At 64.4% G+C, this 22,491-nt stretch overlaps 1 protein-coding gene across 1 annotated transcript; it reads right to left on the reverse strand.

Annotated features, from left to right (window-relative positions):
- Window positions 1–8,710: 8,710 nt before the first annotated feature.
- Window positions 8,711–16,309, reverse strand: CCND1 (cyclin D1). The gene is made up of 5 exons (XM_045855402.1): window positions 15,900–16,309; window positions 14,203–14,418; window positions 13,574–13,733; window positions 10,886–11,034; window positions 8,711–9,285 (listed from the first exon to the last, which is right to left on the reverse strand). The coding sequence occupies exons 1-5, from the start codon at window positions 16,095–16,097 to the stop codon at window positions 9,118–9,120; spliced, it is 891 nt and encodes a 296-aa protein (XP_045711358.1). The 5' UTR covers window positions 16,098–16,309; the 3' UTR covers window positions 8,711–9,117.
- Window positions 16,310–22,491: the final 6,182 nt, after the last annotated feature.

Consider the following 22,491-nt stretch of genomic DNA (forward strand, 5'->3'; position numbering starts at 1 on the left):
GGCTGCCCGGGGGCGGGAGGTGGGGGTCTGCGCTTTCCCCGGTGGACGTGTGTGGACGTGTGTCTCCTGTTACCTGGTTTTGTAATGCGTTTTGTAACCGGAGGAACAATAAAGAGCCTATTTTATTTTTTTTTATTTTTTATTTTTTTTTATAATTTTTTTTTAAAAGATTTTATTTATTTATTTTTAGAGAGGGAAGGGAGGGGGGAAAGAGAGGAATAGAGAAAGAGAGAGAGAGAGAGACATCAATGTGTGGTTGCTGGGGGTTCTGGCCTGCAACCCAGGAATGTACCCTGGCTGGGAATCGAACCTGCGACACTTTGGTTCCCAGCCCGCGCTCAATCCACTGAGCTACGCCAGCCAGGGCTATAAAGAGCCTATTTTAAAGCAAAACTCAGCCTGGGGCCGTTCATAACGTGACGCCCAGCCACCGCCTTCTTCCCTGGCCGCGGGGTCTGAGGACGGGACGGCAGGCGGCTTCCTGTCCACGAGAGTCGCCGGCACACGCAGGAGCCACTGCTGGGGGAGGATGGCCCGCTGCGTCCAGGCAGGGGCCGGTTCCCGCCGACCCGGCCCGGCCTGGCCCGGTGCAGCCGCTGTCTGCGGTGGCTGCTGACCCCTCCCGCCCACCCGCCGCTCCCTGCGGCCCACCCCCAACCTCGGCCTTTCCCGGAGCAGGAGTTGGGGGGGGTGTGGGCAGCCACGCCCTCTCCCGTTCCCCGCTGCTGGGCGCTGGGCTGCCCCGTTGTTCTTCAGGGTCTCCGGACACTGGACTTGACCTCTGCCTGCCCAGCTCCCTCTTGGGGGGCTGGACCCAGTTTCCAGGAGCCCTTGGCCGCCCCAGATGCACCCTGATTTCCGCACGGGCAGAGCCATCTTCCTGCCCTGTGCACTCCAGCCCAGGCCAGGGGTACGCCTGCCCGCCCGCCCCTCTGGCCAGTGAGGTGACAAGGAAGTCTTCCGGGGGCTTCTGAGAGATGGTGTCTCTTGGGGAAGTCGTCCCTTGGGGATGTGACACCTGGAGTGACTGAGGCAACTTGCAACCCGGCTCCAGATGTAGCCACCCCAGGGTGCCCCAGAGCCAGGATCCCCGGTGTGCAGGCCGGGCCTGGCGGGCGATGGCGGGCTAGGGCTCCGAGGCCGCCCAGGCGGGCTTCTGTCGTCGGCAGGCGTGGCGTCCTGCGTGCCCCCCCCACCCCGCCCGGTCCCATCCTGCTCCCCCCGCCCCCCGCTTGCTCGCACGCTGTCCAGAGTGGCCAGAGTTCAGGAGCCCCCTGGGGTGGGTGTCGTCCCTTCCCAGGGGAGGGGGGGCCGGAGCTGTCCCGGGCTCTGGCATGCCTGTTCCTTCCTGCTGTGAGCTCCCAGCATCCTTCCTGCTGTTTTATTAGTCCGCTGGGGCGGGCAGCCGTCACAAACACCACACCAGCCCCGTCGGGGGGGGGGCGAGGCCCAGGGGTCCGCAGGGCCAGTTCCCCCCCAAGGCCTCTCCCGTGGGTATGTGGACGGCTGTCCCGTCCCTGTTCCTACATGGTCGCCCGTGGGCGTGCGCGGGGTCTGATCGCTTCTTAAGGACCAGCCCTGTGGGGTCAGAGCCCACTCCCACAGGTGGGCCTGCCTTTGCCTCGACTCTCTAAAGACCCCGTCTCCCCATGCAGCCACGTTCCGAAGGGCTGGGGGTCAGGCGGGCTGGGGGCCAGGCAGCCCGGGGACGGTCCCTCCTGGCGCAGGCCCCCACCCCCCGCCCCTCTTGCCGCCTGCACTTGGGACGGGGCGAGGAGAAGGCTGTTTCCCTCGGAAGCTGAAGCCACTCCATGTTGTTCTTCCGCAGCGGCGGCGGGCATGCGGGGGGGGCGGGGGGGGCGAGCCAGTGGCCGGTGGAGCTGCTCGCTGGGGCGCCCTGGCGGTGGAGGGAAGCGCCTGCCCCCAGGGAGCAGCTCCAGGTCCTTCCTTCGTGTTTCCCTGTCCCTGACCCCCGCTCCTCGACCCCTGCCCCTCCCTCCCTCCGTGTCCCTCCACCCGGTGCTGAGAAAGAACGAAGAGGTTTGAGGAAGGGGTCAGAGTCTCCCCAGGTGGCCACCTGATCGTCCCCGGCCCCTGAGTTGTCCAGCACCCCTGGGAGGCGGCTGTGCCCCGGTTTCCCAGATGGTGGCACGGCGCCCAGTTGAGGGACACACGGTGGTGGCAGCGAGTGACTGCCCTCGGGCCTGCCTGAGTGCCACGAGGCGCTCGCAGTCTCCCGAAACCACTGCTGCTGGAAGGGAGCCCTGCTTCTCCTCCGGTCGTGTGTGGCCGGCCCTGTGACCAGGGTCCCGTCCAGGTGGCCTGAGGCCAAGACAGTGAGTGGGCTTACGGAAGAGGACAGGGCTGGCCGTCCGTGCAGGAGAGGCCGCGACACAACCGTGAACCGCTCACCGAGGGGTGCACGGGGCCCCCGGGGAGTCCAGAGCCAGTGTGGGGGCGTGCAGCTCTGCCGGAGTGATGGGCCAGAGGAAAGGGTGGGGGGACCCTGTTCAGCGGCCACCGGGCACAAGAGTCCTACAGCCGAGGGTCCAGGCCCTAGAGACACTGGGGCGTGTCCGGGCCCAGGGGACTCACTCAGCTGGGGCTTTGCAGCCGATTTCCTGGAGGAGGGGAGCGGCCCCTTGTTTGTGCAGCTCTTCCTTTGCAGCGGATTAAGCTCCTCTGCAGACAGGGAGGCCCCTGCGAGGTGCCCACGTCTCCCTGGGGCCCGTACAAGGCCGGCCGGGCCCTGGGCGCCAGGGCTGCGGCTCCCTCTGGGGAGGGGCCTTCTGAAGGGGGTCCTCCTTCCATCCACGCGAGAAGTCCACTCGGGGGCGCGACGCACTTTCTGGGGATCCTGAGCCCCCCGTCCGCATTCACTGGGCTGCAGACCCCGTGCGAATGGCAGGCACCCTTTCATCACGGGGTTTGAAACACCTGCTGTTTCCAGGGGGTGGGCACCCCTGGAAACAGCAGGTGCCCCCTTAAACCTGCCCCCTGGGGCGGGCACCCAGACCCGCCCGCTGTGGGCTGAAAATGCTGAAGCCCTGGCCCCACGGGGGACCCGCCCACAGGGCCCTGATTTGGAGACGGGGCCTTGGCTGGAGGAGTCCGGGCGGCAGACGGGCCGTGCGGGGGCGAGGCGGGCGCTGCACCCGGGGAGGCTGCCCGAGAGAGGGAGGTGCATGGAGAGAGAGAGTGCCCGGTGAGGACAGACGCACGGGAGAGACAGACGGCCACGTGCACCCGTGAGGCTGGGGCTTCCTCCGGGGGTCTGCCTCCGTGCCCGCCCCGGCCCCTCTGGGCGGTGGGCAGGCCCCAGGAAGATGCCGTCACCTCCAGGCCCAGCAGCCCCGGGGGCAGGGGGGCCTGCCTTCTGGGGTCTCTGCTGGCTCTGCACCGAGGCCGCTGACTCGGAGCCTCGGACGCGGGTACACCCAGTCGGTGCTCGGGGGAACCTCAGCAGTTCTCCTCCCTCCGGCAATGGGGCCAGGGGCAGGGGCAGGGGCAGGGGCATGGCCCGGATGTGGAGGGCTGGCCTGGGGTCCAGGGTAGGGGGCACGTGGGGCCGAGACCACTCTGCTCTCGGAGCCTGCAGTGGGGAGGCCCGTCCCGGCTGCCCGAGCCCAGGGTCGGGGCGCGCGGCCCCTGCCGTCCATGAGGGGCTCGAGGCCCGCCGAGGCCGCCGGCCGGCGGAGGGCGAGGGGTTCTCTTCCCCTTCCTCCTTGGGAGGGCGGGGGGCTGCGCCCCCGGATGTGGCCGGCTATTGTCTGCAGGGCCCCGGTGCGGCTCCAGGCGGGGGGCGCCGCCGCGCTGGGGCTGTGGGAACGGATTAGAGGCCCCGCTCGCCTTCCCTCCATAAACCCTGATCAAAGGCATTCCTGGGATGACAGAGCCCTGAGCGCCGGGGGCCGCCCAGCGCGCGGGGTGCTGCTGGGGTCGGCCTGGCCTCGTGCTGTGACCGCTGCCCCCGCCGAATGCAGAGCCCGGCAACAGGCTCCCAGGCTTCCAGCAGGCTCTGGTGGTGGTGGGGGGCCGGCTCCGAGGGGTCTGGGGTTGTGGGGGGGGGGCTGACACTGCAGCCGGGGCCCTCAGAGGCCTGGGGCCCCCGCCTCTCCCCTCCGAGGCCCAGGCATGGAACTGTCTGTTCTTATCGCGCCTCAGCTGGGTCCTGGGGCCTCTCTGGGTCTGCCTGGGCCCCTGAGGAGTCTTCTGCCCCCACCCCCCTCGCCAGACCGAGTCTGCCCCCCACCCGCTGGGTCAGGCAGGGCCGCCCCTATCTCGGTAACGCACAAAGCAGCTCCCACTCCCCAGGGCCCACGCCTTTGCCGGCTGGAGGTGGGGCGGCGAGCACCAGCGAGATGCCCGTGCCAAGGGTGCACAGCCGGGGTGACGGGCCTGGGCACTGGGGGTGGGGGAGGCCTGCAGGGGCCCGGAGGGGGAGCAGCAGGGGCATGAGGCTATCTCCTGTGTCCCGCGGTCCTGGGGACGGGCACTTCCGGCTTAGGGGCCATGGGGAGGTGGGGGGTGGGAGAGAGGGGGGCGGAGGTGGAGGGTGAGGGGGTAACACGGGCCAGGTCCCAGGACCTTGGATGGAGCCTGAAGCCCCAGGGGGGGTTCAGCAGAGGGTAGCGGGGCCGCTGAGGCCGGGAGCCGGGCTGGGGGGCCCAAGGGCGCAGGTGAGGGCGATTCGGCTTTGCCTCGGACGCCCCAGCAGGCCAGTTTCTGCCCCTGCCGTGGGCGTGAGGCCTGCACCCCCTGTGTGTGGGTCCTCGGTGCTGGGGCCAGAGGGGCTGGGGGAGGCTTGAGGGCCCAGGGCCAGAGGCGTCACGGAGAAGGGCCTTCCAGCTGCCTCTCCCCGCCCCGCTGCTGCTGGGGGGCAGCCCAGGAGATGGGCGCTGGGGGACTCGGGACCCTCCTCACTGGGCCCAGACCTGTGTGTGTGTGTGTGATGGGGCCTGTGGCTCCTTGGGTCTGGCCCCTGCCCCAGCCCCAGCCCGGCCTCGCTCCCTCCCGGCACAAGGGCGTGCCCTGCGCTGGCCTCTCCCCTCCACCGACGCCGGCAGCCTGCGCACAGCTCGCATCTGGAAAGCATTAAGCGCCACCAAGCGCTGGCAACCTGGACCGCCGCGAGGCCGCCCTGTGCCCGGAGCACAGCTCGCTGCCCGCCCCCCCCCCCCCTCAGGACGGCTCCCGGTGGTCTCGGAGTGGTGTGCAGAGACCACAGACGTTCCTGGGTCCTCCACGCCAGCACGCCTCCCTCTTCCCGGGGCCGAGCCACCGCGATGGCGGGGGCCTGGGCTCGGCCTCCTGCCACAGGGGACCCTCTGGGAGCGCGTGCAGGCTCCCAGGCAGCGCCCCCCCGCCCCCCCAGCATGAACTGGGCGGCAGCTCCAGCCCCTCCACACCGCACCTTCCCCCGAAGCTCTGGTGCCCGTGGCAGCCTCGTGGGGTCCCCACGGAAGCCCCCAGGGGAGGAGTGCCCCCCGGGGGCAGGTGAGCTCACAGTCGGTGCTTCACAGGGGTTGCAGGGAGTCGAGTAGTTAGTTATATCCGTGACATGGCAGGGAACCTGGGCTGGAGCGGCTCCTGAGCACTCGCTAGACTCTGACAGCCCCGGGAGCAGGGACGAAGGGCCTGCCCGGCCCTGGGATGCTGGGCCCAGGCCTGGTGGCACCTGCCCGGTGCACTCCCCACCTGGTTGGAACCCACAGGTGGGTTCACAGGTGTCCACCAGGCCTCCTGGGTCATGAGTGAAGGCCCACCTGAGTGCAGCCTGGACAGGCACTGTGTTCCCTGTGTGCTCGGGGGCCAGGGACTGGTTCACCGAGAGCTACCAGTAGGTGGCTACTGGGGGCTGACATTCCTCTGCAAACAGGCTGGGAGGGCGAACTGGTGAGACATGGGCTGGAAGATGGTTCTGACCACCAGTGGCAGGGCCAGGAGCTGCTCTTGGGCGGCTACAGCCACATTCGTTCCCCCGGACTCTTCTGGGGGCCTGAGTGCACCTGCCCTGTACTGGGAATATGCTGCTGCTGGACCACCGGGGACACCCCGTCCTCTGGTGGGTAGAGGCGAAGGATGCAGCTGGACACCCCACAGTGCAAAGGACAGCACCACCCCGACGACAGAGGACCCGGACACCCTGCCTGCCCGCCTGCCACACCCCCAGCCCAGGCCCCGTGCCCCTGGCGCCCTGCCCACCCCCGGAGACAGGCAGCGACCACACCGGGGTTTTACCAATTTTATTTCTAGACTTTTCACGTTTGTCTTGTTTTCCGCTGGAAACGTGCTGGTTACATGTCCGTGCTGGGAAACGCCGTGGCGTGCGACCCAGAACACACACAGGCCCGAGTGCCCGCCCACCAGAGCCCCTCCCAGACGCGCTGGCCTCTGAGCACGGGGTGTTCGCCCTGTGCCGGGACAGACCGGCCCTGCAGGACCCGGTTCGGTTTGGAGCCAGAGGCTGCAGCCAGACTGGTTGAGGTAAAGCGGAAGCGGGGACCCCGCGGGCGGGGCGGGCCCCGAGCACGCCGACGCCCCGCCGGGCAGGGCCACCGCGGGTGCACATCCTTTGGGTTTGGCAGCGTGCCAGGTGATGGGGCACACAGCACCGTGGGCAGGACAGACAGGACAGGGGTACACAGCACACCCCACCCCACACCCCTGAAACCCCACAACTCTGGAAGCTGGTGACCAAGTCCTAGGGCACAGCACCACAGCGGCACGTTAAGACATACTTGTTACAATAATAATAATAACAACAACAATAATAATAATAATAATGCAACTTTCATAGCTATACGCAAAGAACAATACGGCTGTAAAAACTACCGGGATGGTCAATGCCAGGTCGGAGGGAGAGTCCAGCCTAACAGGCGCAGGGAGAGGGCGCGGACACGGGCTGGCCCTCGGAGACGCCCCCCCACGGCCACGCCCGCCCCCACCAGGACCACGGGGGGGGGGGGGGTCGTCCGCGTGTCTGTTTGCCGAAGCAGGCGGCCGTGGGCCGGACCAAACCTGGCCACCGGCCCAGCCACGGCTGCGTGAAGAAGCATGAGGTATCCTGGATGGCAACCTTTTTGGAATAGAGCAGTAATCACATTAAGTCAAAATTGATCACATAAAAAAAAAAATCTAACAAAAAAAAAAACAGGCATCCGTAATACAGTTTTTTTTCTATGAGAAAATTAGAACTACATGGCCGTACATGACATTGTAAAACAAGAAAGAAGAAAAAACCAAAAAAACTGATCCTCCAATAGCAGCAAAACAACGTGCGAGACAGAGAAGCCTGGTGAGTCTGTTCCCGATCCGCGCGGGGAAGTCATCGGTAGCAGCGAATGCACGAGAAAAATGGGAAATGGGGCCCCCCCGCCCGCCTCCCTCCCCTCCCCTCCCCCTCCCTCACAACCTCTCCCAGCGCCCGCCTCCGCGCCTCCTCCCGCCAACACGCCCTACTCAGTGATGGTCCAAGGGACACAGCCAAGATGTGCCAACTGCCTACTGGTCGCTAATGTGTTTTTTTTTAAAAGGAGGGAGCAGGGGAAAGAATGCACCGGAACAGAGGTTGGTTCGAGCGCCCCGAGTTTCCGGGAACTCTCGACGCCTCAGATTTGGAGCACTTTGGGCAACACCAAACAGGCCGAATCACCGCGTTTGTGTGTGTGTGTTTTTTCCCCCCCTGGGGCGCACCCCCTCCCACGGAAGGACCTACCTGTTCTAAGCACTATTAACCCCGCCCCGGGAAAGGCAGCCGGCGTGAGTTTAAATCAAGGGGAGATTGCATTACCTTAGACATCATACTGGCCTTACGAACATCCTCTGCAATAAATAGTCTTTTTAGCCTTCACTATAAATTATCTATTTTAGTGTTTAACAACGTCCCTAACCCTTCCTTAAGCTACGCGTTCTCTAGGTGAACCTTTAAGGCCCCTAACTTTCAAACACCGGTTGGCACCAAAGGATTCCTAAACCTTCAACTTCTCGACCGAGAAACAGACCGCCGTCACCCTGGCAACATGGGAACGCACACTTCCTCCCGGACGGGACCCTCGCCTTCCGCGCGCCCCCTGCGCGCGCTCCCGCCCGCCCGCCTTCCTGCGCATGCGCCCCCCGAACCATCCCGTGAAGAAACTGCCCCCCCCTCCACACACGACGTGAACAAGAGACCCTCCCTCGAACTACCGGCCCGAAAGTGCTGTCCGTGGAACGTTTCTACAGCGTGGAGCGGAAACGGAAAAGCCGTGGCTCGCCCGGGCGTGGGCGGGCTTGCAGGCGTGGTGGCGGGAAACCCAGCGTCTCCTAGACCGACAGCTACAAAACCAGGAGGATTACAAACCTAAGACGCTATGACGTCACTACCGCAGGCTTCTCTCTAAAAGCGCGCGCGAGGCGTGCCCCGCCGGCCGGCGCCCACCGCCCACGCTGGCGGTCGGTCCACGGGCAGGGGGAGGGCTAGCGCCCCGGCCGCTCAGCTACACTAAGGCTCCCCGACGGGGTCCATCCGCGTGGACGCGGGGAAGGGTACACGCCTACCTACGAATAAAATAAACACACAAGTGACTTATAAAGTGACTACATGCATGAGCAAGCGAGATACAAGATGCCTACAGCCGCCTTAAAGCTGTGCTCCTCAGGAAAAGCACAAGAGTACGCTTTTCTAGCTAAACACGCTCTTCTACTTTAAAAATGCTTTGTTGAATTCTTCTATCCTTTAAGAACGTTTTTATGCTTTAAACACACAGAGAATGAGATCTAAGCCCCCCTGCGGACCCTCCTGGTGTCAACGCCCACCTGCACGCAGCAGACGCACGCACTCGCAACAGGAAAGCCGGCCAACTGTGGGTGCGTGGTCCTCTGCTTGGGTAGCACCCCCTCCCCCCGCCCCCCTCCCCCCGCGCAGGGTTATGCAAAGACTATTTTTTTGTGTTTTTTTTTAAAGGCAGTTTTGGGGGTACTTTTTTTTTTTTTTGCCTTTCACTTAAGTCAGAGACGGAAGGGAGAAAGAGCAAAGAAAAAAAAAAAAACCAACAGGAGGAGAAGGAGGCCTCCCCTTCCGGCCGAGGCCCGTCAGGGCGGCACCTGGGGCTGCCCCTCCCCTCGCCGCGAGCACCCTCAAATGTCCACGTCGCGCACGTCGGTGGGCGTGCAGGCCAGGTCCACCTCCTCTTCCTCCTCCTCCTCCTCCTCGGCAGCCTTGGGGTCCAGGCTCTGCTGCTGGGCCTGGCGCAGGCTGGCCTCCAGCAGTGCTTCGATCTGCTCCTGGCAGGCCCGGAGGCAGTCCTGGGGGGGTGGGGGGGGGCGCGGCGCTCAGAAGGAGGCCCCCACCCCAGGGCCCCACCCCCAGGACGGACTAGGCCCAGGCCCAGGCCCAGGCCCAGGCCCGGGCTGGCCACCAGCTGTCCCACACACCAAGCACGCAGCGGTGGCCCCACTCAGGACCGGAGACCACGGGGCTGCTGGCCGCCTTCTGGGAGCACAGATGAGTCTGTCACCCTGCGCCTCCTCCCCCTCCCCCCGCCTGTCCCCGTGCCGCCCCCCCCCCCGCCGGAATTCCTCTGCGGGGCCTGATCTCCGGCCCCACCGTTGTCCTCGGGGAACCCAGCCATCTGATCCAGGGCTGGGAGGCCCTCCACACCCTGCTTTTTTGGATCTAACCTCTGCCATGTCAGCCCCGCGGTGAACCCGGCCTCTGTGATGGATGGCCGCCCGGAGCGTTAGGCCGTGCATGACTGATGATGAATGCCGGGTGGCCCCAAGGGACTGGGACCCTTTATCCCGCTCAGCAGCCCGCAGCCTGGACGGTGCTCGGGCCTTGGCGGTGCCCGCCCACAGCGGGCTGCCACTGGCGGCCGCCATTCGCGTTTTCGAGGGGGGTGGGGGTTCTCGGGCTGCTCCTGGTCTCACAGTGACAAGTGTCCCAGCAGCTCGGAGGTGCCGCTCACAGCCAGGTGACCTCACGGCCCCCAGGGTCCAAGCAGAGGCTGGCTCTGGGGTCAGGGCCACCTGCCCCGGCTCCCAGGACACTGCCACACTCGTGCTTCTACTCTAGGATCCAGCCCCCAGCCACGGCCCGGCCACGGGTCTCCCCTCTGCCAGAATGTTAAAGCAGGTGGGCTTCCCCACCGCCTTGAACATTAACTACTGCAGACAGGCAGGCAGGGGAGGGGCGGGGGGCCCCATCCGACAGATGAGGAAACTGAGGCCCAGGCACCAGGCACCCGACACTGCCTCAATTCCACTCCAGGCCTGGCGGCTCTCCCGAGTGCTCCAGGGGGGCCCCAGAAGGCGCCCCAAGCCCGACCTGGGCCGGAGGCAAGGCGGTCGTGCGTCCCCAGGGGTAGGCGGCTGACACTGGTGTCACTTGGGCAATGCCAGGAGCCCTGGGAGTGATGGTAATTCTCTGAGGAAAGCACGGATGTGGGGGCAAAGCAACGGCTTTAGGAAGGCACGGGCGACTCGGGCTCTGGCGGCAGCAGCCTCGAGCAGAGGGCTGTCGGAAACAAGGGTGCCTCACACAGCGCCTGTGGTCACTGCCCCAGACCTTGCAGGAGCCCCTTGAAGCATCTCTTGCTGGCCACCACCGGGACATGGGTCACCAGCAGGACCTGCCTCGGGGCCTCTTCCCGGAGGTGCCCCCTCCTCCCAGAAGCCCCCAGGAGGGGTGGGTGACACTGGCACACTGCTGGCCTGTGATGGGTCCGGTGCCCCTAAACGCAGGCACCTGCCCATCCCCCTGTGACCCCAATCCTGTCGTCTTCAAGGGCCCCGGCACAAGCCAAAGCACCCCCCCCCCCGTCAGCACCCCAGGCACTGGGGTGTCCGGTGCCGGGGACCAGGCAGCCCCCCGAAGCCTGCATGGGAGTGGGGCAGGGCCACTTACCGGGTCACACCTGATCATTTTGGAGAGGAATCGAGTGAGGCGGTGATAGGACAGGAAGCTGCCGCAGCTTCCCAGGTGCAGGCCTTGCACCGCGGACACCACGCTCCCAGCAGCCACCATGGAGGGTGGGTTGGAAATGAACTTCACGTCTGTGGCAGAGGGAGAGGCAAGGGGCCTGTGAGTGGGGGAACCCTGTGGGGCCCACCTCTGGTTCCCACCCGGGTGTGCAAGGGCGGGTCTGGGCTCCAGATGCGCCCAGCGCAGGAAGGGACGCCCCACCCTCAGCCCCCACGCAGGAGCCGGCTGGGTGTGTTGGAGTTTATGCACCTGAGTGAGCGCTGGCAAACCCTGAGGGGACCAGGAGGAGTTGTCTCTAGGTCCCTGCACTGGCACAAGGGCTGGAGGCTGTAAGTAGTCCTCTACAGACCCCCCACAAGCCCTTGAGGGGCACGCATGTCCCCCCCACAGCTTACAGGCTTCCCAGCAGGGGACCAGCCCCAGGCAGCCAGAACCCTACGTCAGGTGCGGCAGGCACATTGTCATTTGGGCCAGCACGCTCCCTCCTGGAACTGCAGGGAGACCCTCCATCTGGTGAGGGCGGGCAGCACGCCCCTCCCCAGCTCATGAAGGGCCTACTATGGAAAGACAGTAAGGACGCTTAAGCGGAGCCAGCCTTTTTGTGGCACCCGATGAGGAATTATTCCGGAGGGGCCCCTGATTCCAGCACATTCACGGGGGAGTTGGGGGCCTGCAGCCTGGGGCCAGCGCTGAGTGTGGCACCTTCGAAGGCCACCACAGCACAAGGAAAGGTGCCGGTGGACACAACTCTTTAATAGCTACACCCAGCGCCGCGCGGGTGACGCATGCGCAGGCGCAGGAATTCTGAGCTCCAGGCGCTGGGTGAGCCATTCAATGGGATGCATGCTCACGCCCCCACGTCACATGACCGTGTGTCTGTGCTTCAGTTACGTCTCTCTCAACTCGAGAGAGGTCCGTTGGTGCCGAGGGCACGGTTGCAACCCCTTATCTCCAAACTGCGCGGGCAGGATCAGGACCAGGACCCTGAGCATCGCCTGAGGGGTTCGGTAAGGGCAGCTGCTCCCCTCTGTGGCCGAAGGTCCCGTCATGGGGTGGGGGGAGCTCTAGGAGTTAATGTGAGCAAAAAGCTGGGTCTCCCCGGGTGGGCTGAGGTATCTGAGCACGCAGTCAGGGCGCCTGCTGGGCCCCGTGCTCACGCAGTGACCGCAGCAGCTTGGGAGCTGGACCAGAGCCAGGACGCAGCGCATGCGCGGGGCCTGCCTCCCTCACAGCCCGCTTCCCTGGGGTCTCGGGCAACGGGCGGCTCCAGGCTGCCCCAGCCATCCAGCGGGGAAGGCGTGCAAGAACCAGTCGCTGTCTGATCTCCAGGAAACCGCTGTTTCTTCGAACCACTTTCAACCCCATAAAAGGCTGTCTGGAAGTCTCTGGTGGCCTCTCCCCTCAGAGGCGCCCCAGCCAGAGGGGATGGCCCGCGCCAGGCTCCCCGCCCCCACCCGAGGGCCGGCGCTGGAACGCCCCCACCCCTCGGATCCATCCAGGCCAACAATGTCCTTGGCTTCTGCATCTGTCCCCCCCACGCCTCACTTGGAAGGACTTGGAGGAGGCTGGAGAGGCCAGTAAGAACCGTCCCAGCTCTTGCCTACCCCGGAAACACCAGCCCCTAGAGTGCAGGCATCAGGGGGGCGCGCTGGGACACCACTCGGGGGCTCTGCCCCACCCCCCCCAGGAGGTGACGGACACCAGAGGCCATCTTCCCATCTGATGAAGTGTGCTCCTTAGGTTGCCGGGGGTAAGCCCCAGACAGATGGGACAACCGAGGCTTGACCAGGGACAGAGGCGGGCCACACAGAGTTGGGCGGGATGGGGGCATGGGCCTCTGGGGAGGCAAGAAAGGGGTCACGGAGGTCAGGAGCAGGGCCGGGGGAAGCTGGAGGCCACGGGGGTGGGGTGTGTGTGTGTGTGTGTGTGTGTGTGTGTGTGTGTGTGTGTGTGTTGGGGGTGGGGTTCTGCCCTGGGCTTTGAAAGGCTGGCTGCTGCCAGGGGCTGGGCTGGAGTAGGGGAGGCGCCAGGGAGAGGCCTCTCCCGCGCCCCGCCCCTGCCCCCGCCCCTGCCCCCGCCCCGCCCCCAACCGCAGCAGCAGGCTGCTCCGGAGCCCCTCCCAAGGCTCAGCTGAGGCGCCCCAAGCAGGGCCTCAGGCAGCCAGGCTCCTCTGGTGGCCGCCGCCCCCGCAGGAGGGCCGAGCTGGCCGCCCAGAGCACGTGGTGCAGGCACTGTAGGCCAGGGCTCCCCACCCCTGGAGGCGCCCCTGGCAGGTGGCCCAGCAGGGAGAGGCCAGGAGGGGGCCCCAAAGCTCAGGCTCCTGGAGGACACAGGGAAGGGCTAGAGAGGGAGGGGTGGGGAGAGGCGGGCCTAAACTAAACCCCTTCTAGGGTGGAGCCGCCCCTGCCTGGAGTGGGGAGCAGAAGCCACGGTCGCTGGACACAGGCCAGGCGGCTCCAGGAGGACAACCCCCCTCCACCATCCCCAACAGAACAGGGGCGGAGGAGCGCTTCTGAGAACAGGAAGGGCTGCGGGACCATCTGTTCAGATGGGGAAACTGAGGCAGGGTGCAGGGAGCTCCTCCAGGGGCGCCCAGCAGAGCGGCCCTACCTGTGGCGCAGAGGGCCACGAAGGTCTGCGCGTGCTTGCGGATGATCTGTCTGTTCTCCTCGGTCACCGGCATCTTGGAGAGGAAGTGCTCGATGAAGTCGTGCGGGGTGGTGGCGGCCAGGTTCCACTTGAGCTTGTTCACCAGCAGCAGCTCCATTTGCTGTGGAAACGAGCGGGCGAAGAAGCATGAGGAGCGGGGCAGGGAGCTCCTGGGGGCCGAGTGGGACCCGGGCCTGGAGAGAGGGGATGGCGACGGTGGAGATCCAGGAGGTGGGGGACAACGTGCAATTCCACACCAAAAGAGCGTGCGTGCCCCGCGTTCCGACGGCAGACCGGATCTTTCCAAGCGGAGAAGAAAGCCCTCCAGTGCCTGGAACGCACGCGAGGCCGGGGCCGCGACGCGCGCCGACGCCGCTAGAGGGCGCGCGCCGTCCACTTTTCGGCCATGCTACGGATGCAGCAGACGCGTTGGGAGTCGCAGCTAAAAGCGAGGTGGGGCGGCCGCGATTCGGGGCAACCCGGGGCCCGCCGGCTCCCGGGAGGGGCCCGGGCCGTGGGGCTTCCCGCCTCCCCCTCCCCGCACCCCGGGGGCCTCTGGCTAGCGGGATGTCGATGGGCAGAGGTGTTACCAGCAGCTCATCGGGCCGGATGGAGTTGTCAGTGTAGATGCACAACTTCTCCGCGGTCAGGGGGATGGTCTCCTTCATCTTGGAGGCCACGAACATGCAGGTGGCCCCCAACAGCTGCAGGCGGCTCTTCTTCATGGGCTCCAGCGACAGGATGCGGTCCAGGTAGTTCATGGCCAGCGGGAAGACCTCCTCCTCGCACTTCTGCTCCTCGCAGACCTGCCGGGGCACCGGGGCCGTGACCGCCGTTGCCAGGACCCCGCCCCGGGCCCCTGCTCGCGTCCGGGCCGCGAGCCTCCGAGCGCGCAGAGGGTCGGGCAGGGAGCGGCAGACGCTTTCAGTGATGGTCCCCCTCCCCCGAGTGTCCCCAATACCCACCCACCCCGAAACTGAAAGGGAAAGTCCCCGGGAGGCTGGCCCGGCGAGAGCGGGCACGATTGGGCGGTGCGCGCTGTGCGCGCGCTGCCGGCCCTGGGGACCCCGGCCCGGGTGGGTGCCGGGGACCCGCCTGGATCAGGGTCGCAAAAAAAGGGGTGTGGGGCCACCGGGCTGGGCGCCGCGCTCGCAGCGCCTGCGAGACACAAAGGTGGCGTCCCAGGCCGCCGCGCCGCATTTCCCCAGACGTCATCTTTTCAAAAAATATTTAAAAATATTTAAAAAATAATTAGGTACATAAAAAACCCCTGAAAATGACCGTCGGGCGGCCCTTTACCCGACCCGGGGGTCGAGAGCTCGTTTCGGGCTCTGGGGAGATCCCCAGGAATTGAAACTCGGGGCCCCCCCGCCCTCTGGGCGCGGGCGCCGTTTCCCTCTGGCAAGGGCACCACGCCGCACTTTCAGAAATTATTTTAAAATATTTGCGGGTACCCCAGGCGCCCACTGAAAACCTTAAATGTGATCTGAGCCTCCAGCTCGCTCCAAACAGGACCCCGAACTGAGACCCCTGCCGATGAGGGTCAACCCCCTGTGTCTTGGGGGCCACGCGACCTTGCAGCCCGGCGTGCTCTCCGGCCCTGGCTGGCCATGCAGGGCGCCCCGGGACTCGCTGCTTGAACAAAGGGCCCCCCTTCCTGAGAGGGGTGCCCCCCCAAAATGCCCGCTCTCGGTCCGTGCGCCCCTCCCGCCGGTTCCTGGCATCCGCGCGGCCCCTCGCCGCGGCCCCAACGCCTCGCCAGCCGCTCCCCGCCCCCACCCTGCCCCCAATTATTAATAAACACTTTTGCTTTGCAATAAAAGAACAAAGATGGCGCATAATACTGGCACGAGCGGCCCTTGCATACGTGTCCATGGATATTAATTTTAAAATCAAATATATGCCCCCTCCCCCTGGAGCTGGTGGCTTGGCGGCCGGCGGAGGCGGCGCAGCGGGGCTGGGGCACAGGCGGGGGCCACAAAGGGCACCCAAATTTCCTGCTCGCACCCTCGAGCCAGTTGGGGTGCGTCTGGCACTGGCTTTTCCCAAAGGGACCCCCTCCCCGGCCTCTCCCCTCCCCCCAGAAAAGGGAATTTCTAATGCTCCCACCCCCCTCCTCGTTCAAAAAATACCCACAACATCTGTATTTTTTAAAAATACGATTCCTAACAACCACCCCAGAAAACTTCAAAGTTAGGGTGGGAAAAGGGAAGGTGAGTGGCAAAGGAACGTGAGTTTGGGTAACAAGCTGCAGGAAGTGTTAAGAGAGCCGCGAGAAGCCCCGCACCTCCAGCATCCAGGTGGCCACGATCTTGCGCATGGACGGCACGATTTCCTTTTGCACACACTTGAAGTAGGACACGGAGGGCGCGCAGGTCTCCTCCGCCTGGAGCATGGCCCGCAGCACCCGGTCGTTGAGAAGGTTGGCATCCGGGTACGCCCGGCGGATGGTCTCCACTTCGCAGCACAGGAGCTGGTGCGCCATGACTGGGGCTCTGCTGGTCTGCCTGGGGCGGGCGGTGGCTCGGGGGTTCGGTCCGCGCTCGTCTCTAGCTTCTGCGCCCCGCGCTCCCCCGAGCTCTTCTGCCCCTAGCCGGAGCGCGTGGACGCTGCTGCTCGCTGCTACTGCGCCGACAGCCCTCTGGAGGCTCCAGGACTTTGCAACTTCCAACAAAACTTCCCTGTAGTCCCTGTGACGTTACTGTTGTTCAGCGGAGATCAAAGCCAGGCAGAGAATGGGAGGGGGGCGGGGGCGGGCTCAGGGGGAGGGGGCGCGGGCGCGCAGCGCCGGGGAGCGTCGAGGGGCAGAGTCCCGCCGCGGAGTTGCCCCCAAGCCCGGTTTTCATAGAAATGCAAATCACCCCGAGGCAGCCTTTCTCCCCGCCGGGGAACAGGGGTGCAGGGGGGCTGTTCTCCCGGAGCGGGTCCCTTGGGATTTGGGGGTGGGGTAGAGGTGGCTTTGCAGAGGGGGACAACTAGGAGGGCGGGCAGGCCACACGCAATCGGGGGTTGGGGGGGGTGGGAGACCGCATGGAGGGGGGACTCCGGGGCTTGGCGTCACCCTATATCCGAGCCGGGAGAATGGGCGCATTTCCGAGAACGCCACGAGGGCACCCAGGGGCGGTGAGGCGGCCAAGGAATCTCAACGTCTACATCTTCTTTCATTTTCATTAACACGTGTAGATTTCAGGAACCATTTAGCGTTCAGGGACACCCAGGGAGCCCACAGCCCTGCTGGAGGCTTTGTTCCTGTGCACAGGGGGGGTCGTTGCAAATGCCCTGGGGGGTGACCCTAAACATTTAATAGACTGCAGCCTAGCATGCATGCGCTCGCTCAGAAAAATAAAATAAAACAAAATAAATGCCCGAAAAATCCAGCAGCAGCCCAAGATGGTGGCCAGCATTTCCTGAGATCTGTCCTCTCCGCTTAGGGGGTCTGCGGGCTGTCTTCCTACCTTGGCCGGACCCATCCTTGCGGGGGTCCCCAAATCCCAACCCACCCCTCCCGGCAACTTAACTGCTAGAAAAACACCCTGTTTAGAAGGCAGCCAAACAGTGGTCTCTGTCCTGGCTCATTTTTAAATTAAAAAGTAAAATAAATCTCTGGCAATATTTGTCGCCTTTCTGCCTGGGACAAGACCACCGGAAGCTTCTTAATTGGTTCTGTTGGGGGTGTGGACACCTTTTCATCCTATTAATCTGCCGTGGGCTGCACTCGTGAGCTTGATGGGGATGGCAGGGGCTGGCAAAAATGAGAGCAATTTTAAATTAAAGAAATGGGTGTACTGATCGGATGGTTTTTAAACAAAAATCTATATATGTTCGTGACTCTCTGAGGGTCCCCAATATTGTAGCAAGTTTAAGAGACATATTAAAGGATACATAAAATGTTTAGCCATTAGATTGTCTTCTCCGTGCTTTTAAAAAATAAAGGTATTTTACCCAATCTTAACACTTTGATAAGTTTTACAATACCTGCCCCAAATTAAGAAAACTGTTCATTTACTTCCCCCTGAATACATGTTAGTGTTATCCAACCACCGTACCCCCTAACAGTGACGGCTGAAAGGACGCGGACAAAAAAGCCCACCCTCTTCGCAAGGTCGCACGCACCACGGCAAGGCACCCCCCCACTTTCACGGCCGATTCTTCCCGCGCCCCCTCCCCTGCGGGTGTTAGGGTTACAGACATTCCGGGTCCAGGAGGGTAATTACCCCCGGCTCACGCTTCAGAAGCCGTGGGTGGCCCAAACAGGGAGCACCCACTGCGTGTCCCCCTCCCCCGGCACCCATGCTCGGGTTGGCCCGGGGCTGGCTGAAGCCTTGCAGCCTCAGCCCGCGCACGAGGGCGGCCGGACTGCTTTTTCATTCATAAAATCCCGACCCGGCGGCCGCCCGGATGATTTATGGGGCTGTGTGCTATCACCCGGCGGCTCCTGTCCCGGGGGTCTAAGGGGCCCGAGCCCCGCGCGCGCCCCTGCCCGGCCCGAGGCAGGCCAGCGATAGGTAGGGGCAGCGGGGCAGAAAGAGGCTCGCCCACTCCGGCAAAACGGGCTCCGGGTCCAAGAGGGACCTCCCCGCCCCCCCCCCCCAACCCGGGAGAAAGGCAGAGGAAACTGGAATTAGCATGAGCCAATGGGGGCGCGGCGCTGTTACTAGGCGGACCGGGCAGATCTCTACGAGGAACTTCGTTGATTGCACCGCTCAGGGACGGGCGCAAAAGTGCAAGCCCGGCCAGTGAGCGTGAAGAGCCGTCCAGGAACCCGCGGGGGAGGCGCTGGAATTTGGGGCCCGGCGGGGAGCGCCGGCCGCCCAGCCCCCACCAGGGAGCACAGATCTGCATTCCCCGGAGCCCCCAAGGGGGCCAACAGCCCCTAGCCCTTGAAAGCTGCTTCTTCTGGGAGACAGACAATACGTTTTGATTTTAATTTTTTTTTCTAAGAGAAAAGCAACTTTAAAAAACTTTTCTGTTGCAGTTTTAATTTTGCACTCCTTAAAAAAAAAATCCACCACGAAGCAGGAACTGCGAATTCTGGGCTCATTTAAAGTGCTCTGCGCTAATTTCTTGGTGACCATTTGGAGACAAAAGGCTGGCGGCCCAATCGGTAGGGAAACCAGGTTGGTTCGAAAGGAAATCCAAAAGTAACTTAAAACACCTTCCCGCTTTCCTCGGTCCCTGGCCCCCCACCGCGGTGACCGTGGCTCCGGCGGATTGTCGGCCCGGAGAGGGCGAATTCCGCGGCAGGCGCGTTTGCCACCGTCCCTGGCTGTGGGAACCTTCATTCAAGGCGGGGGAAGGGAGCGCGTTCATTCAGGAACCGGCGCGCCGCGGCGTCGACCCTGGGATGCAACGCGGCTGCGCGCCGCCCAGCCGGACGCTCTGGGGAGGGGGTGCAGGGCCCAATGGAGATCGTACACGGGTGTCGATCTCTGGGCACCCGCCTTCTCCCGAGAGGGCAGGGGCGGGGGGAGGGCACCCAGGTGGGGTCACCTGCCGCCGCATACCTGGCGGCGACTTGAAAGGACTTGGCTGCGGCTCCGCGAGTTTTCCTTTGTTAAGCCCTTACATCGCCCTAGAAAAACGCTTCCGAATGAGGGCCGCAGGGTTCCGGGGGCGCTCGGGCTCCCCTTCCCCCAGACCGCTCGCTTTGGGGGTGCGCGTGGCGGCCCACGCGTGGCGGTAGCTCCGCCCGGGCTACGCCAGTGCGGCTCTCCGCTGTCGCAAAGCTGCGGCCTCTGGCCCAGGAACCCGGGACAGTCACAAGCTGGACACCGGGGCAGCCGCACCTCCCACGTTGCCAAGCCGGCGGCGTGCGTTCCTACCTCTCTTCTGTTCATTTCAGCCACACACAGACCGCCCCCCTCTGAACCCCAGTGGTCAACACGTTGGAATGCGGGGTCGGTTCACCCCTTCCCGCCTTTGAAAGTCTCGGGCGTGGTGTGCGTGGGAAGCGAAAAGCAAACCCCAACAGGTGTGGGAGGGGGCTGGCTCCCCCGGCCTCTAGGATCCCGAGGGAGAGGGTGCCCTTCGGGCATGGGAGAACACTGTACTTCCCTGAACGTCACCCCTGCACATGTATCGCCTGGTGCTCTGAGCAGCAGGAAACCCCAAGTCTCTTAGCAACTCCCTGGCCGCGTGGCGGGCCCCAGACCCGGCGCTGACCAAGGGGCGCGCAGTGGGCGCCCAGATTGAGATGATCATCAACTGCAACTAAGGCAAACCACGGGAGGTGAGGGGACGACCTAGGAGGCCATGTCTTCGAGTCTCCCGTGGCCAACACGGCGACCAGGGCCGCGACCCGCCCCCCAGAGAAGCAGACCCCCGCCCCGGACTAGGGCGCAGGTTGCTGCTGCGGAGACTCGCGGCGCCTCGGAAACCGGCCGCGGGCAGGGGCTCGCAGGAACTGGACCTGCTGCAGGGGGGCCGTTGGAGACCCTCCTTGTTCCTGTGGCACCCCTGCCCCGGCCGGGGACTTGAGGTCCCTCCACTCCCCTCTAGGACCTGTCACCAGACCCCCATCCCCTCCCTTTCTCGGAGACTGCGGGGGGGGGGGGGGGCGGCAGCCTCCTGCCTTCTAGGCAGCTTTGTTCTGCCCTCAAAACGCGCAAGTTTCCCTCCTTCGCTGCGGCCCTGGAGGTGGGTGGGTGGAGGGACAGCCAGGGCTGGGTGGTGATGTCTCGATCATGGGGACCCTCCGAGTTCTGGGGCTCTGGACACTTGCCAGGAGGGGTGGGGGAGGAACATTTTTTTCAGGTGAGTGGAGAGGGGTCCCACGCCTAACGCCCTGCACCCCTTCCCATGGGCCTCTCAGCCTCACGCAGTTGGGCCTGGTGGCAGAACACGGGTTTGGACCCCTTGGGGAGTTCCTGGCGCGGGGGTGGGAGGGGTCCAATGGGCCCCTGTCAGTCCCCAAGCCTCGCGGAGGTGCTCGTACAGGGGCTCCACCCGCCCCTGCGGTTCTGGGCCACGGGGCCTGGGGCTGGGGAGCAGCCGGTCTGGGAAGACAGGCTCGGCCGGAGGCGCGCTGCGGGAACCCAGGCCTTGGCTCAGGAGCAGAGCGGGCCGCCGCGCATTCCGCGCATTCCCGCCCGGCCTCGGCTCTGCCGCCACGTGGTTGCTCTGCGCGCGGTGCTTACCGTAAGGCTCAGAAAAGGCGCGCACGGCGGCTGCGAAGCGGGCAGGGACCTCCCAGGATGCGGAACTCCCACGCAGGGTCCAGCCTCGGTGGCCCGCGGGCCCTCTCCCAGAGTATAGATAGGGGTGGCTCTTTTTTTTTTTTTTAATGTACTAAGGAGAGTAGCACTGATGATGCGATGACGTATTTCTTTGTAAAAGACTGGAGGCCCGCTCAGCCCCCACTGCTCTCTGTGACAGGGTGACTGACCATCTGAGGAGCGCGATGGAACGGGACCAGTGACCGTTGTGACTTCCCAACAGGGATAGCGCAGAAGAGAGGCTGCTGCCGTGGCTCGGTGTTCTCTCTCTCTCTCTCTCTCTTTTTTAAAGATTTTATTTATTTTATTTTTAGAGAGGGAAGGGAGGGAGAGAGAGAGAGAGAGAAACATCCATGTGTGGTTGCTGGGGGTCATGGCCTGCAACCCAGGCATGTACGCTGACTGGGAATCGAACCGGCAACCCTTCGGTTTGTAAGCCGGCGCTCAGTCCACGGAGCCACACCAGCCAGGGCACAAGCTGCTGCTTCTTCAAGATGCAGGAAGTTTGCAACCGTCTGTGTGAGGCTGCACAAACGTCCCCCACAGACCGAGAACTGTCAGTGGCCACGCAAGTCTGGCCTGCAGAGTGGACTGTCCCTCTCTGCGACTCGGGGCACGCCTGTGCCCTCCCAAGACCGAGGAGAAGAGCGGTCGCGGTGAGATTCAGCACGCGCTTCGTGCCAGGCCTGGCCCGGCCGGGGGCCATCGGTGGTGCCCACTCCCATGTTTGGGCTCGGGCAGGAGGGGCCGTGGAAATGGGTGCTGGAGGCGAATTCGTGAGACATCTCGGTCTGTGTTCAGAGACAGAATCTTAAACACGGGTTCATAGTCTGTAAGCCCGCCTTCCTGGCTGGCTTCTCCTGAGCTGCCTGGATGGGAGATTTCAGTCTTTTTATAAGTGTGACTGCCTGATCTTCTCTCCTTCCTTCTCGCCTCGCACAAGGAGTAAAAGATGTGGTTTAAAGAGGAGGCGTGTTGATTAAGGGCCTGTGTCCACACGGGCACGAGGGACAGACAGGTGGTCAAAGGGACGGGCTCTGCGGGTCGAAGAGAGCCGGAAGCCCAAGGCCCCGCCCAGGTCTCCGGGTGGACGGCACCCAGCGCCAGCCACCCCGGCGTGTGGAAGCACCCCTCCGCTCAGGGAGGTGATGTCACCGCAGGTGGAGTCGGCCGAAGGGGCAGGCCGGCGGCCGAGAGGAGCCGCCGTGAGCCCGTGGCTGGGACACACAGCCTGCCCGTGGGGTCCCGTGACAGCGAGGGGTGGAGAGGGAACAGACGCTGGCTTCAACGTTAGGTACCGCCGGAGCCTTTGGTGGAGAGAGGGCTTCTGGGCCCGCCAGCCCAGAGGACGTCCTCTGCACCCGCGTCGTCCTGGGCCCCTTTGGACTGAGTCCTCTGGTCACCTTCTGACCCAAAGACAAAGCAGGAAGCAGCAGCAGACCCGAGGCCCCCCCACCCCCCGGGAACAGTGTGTGAGCTCAGGAGGGTGGACGGCCGGGCTCAGTGGTGGTCCTGCCTGCAGGGGCCTGGGCCCCTGTTGGCCCCGGTGGGTCCCAAGTCCGCCGTGACAAAGGGCCACACCAATCCGGGAGCTTAAAAGGACAGACACTGACTCCCCCAGCATCTGGAGGCCGGGGCCCCGAACCAGGGTGCTGGCAGGGCTGA

The sequence above is a fragment of the Phyllostomus hastatus genome, unplaced genomic scaffold (genome assembly GCF_019186645.2).
Source record: "Phyllostomus hastatus isolate PE091 unplaced genomic scaffold, TTU_PhHast_1.1 phas_scaffold_11, whole genome shotgun sequence".
In the NCBI taxonomy this organism is placed as follows: domain Eukaryota; kingdom Metazoa; phylum Chordata; class Mammalia; order Chiroptera; family Phyllostomidae; genus Phyllostomus; species Phyllostomus hastatus.

Excerpts from the sequence above, each read along its gene's own strand:
- CCND1 (XM_045855402.1), bottom strand. The coding sequence starts at position 16,097 with ATGGCGCACCAGCTCCTGTGCTGCGAAGTGGAGACCATCCGCCGGGCG. Across the intron at positions 14,419-15,899 it reads TGGCCACCTGGATGCTGGAG|GTCTGCGAGGAGCAGAAGTG; the intron begins GTGCGGGGCTTC and ends GTGCCCCGGCAG. Across the intron at positions 9,286-10,885 it reads AAATGATCAGGTGTGACCCG|GACTGCCTCCGGGCCTGCCA; the intron begins GTAAGTGGCCCT and ends CCACCCCCCCAG.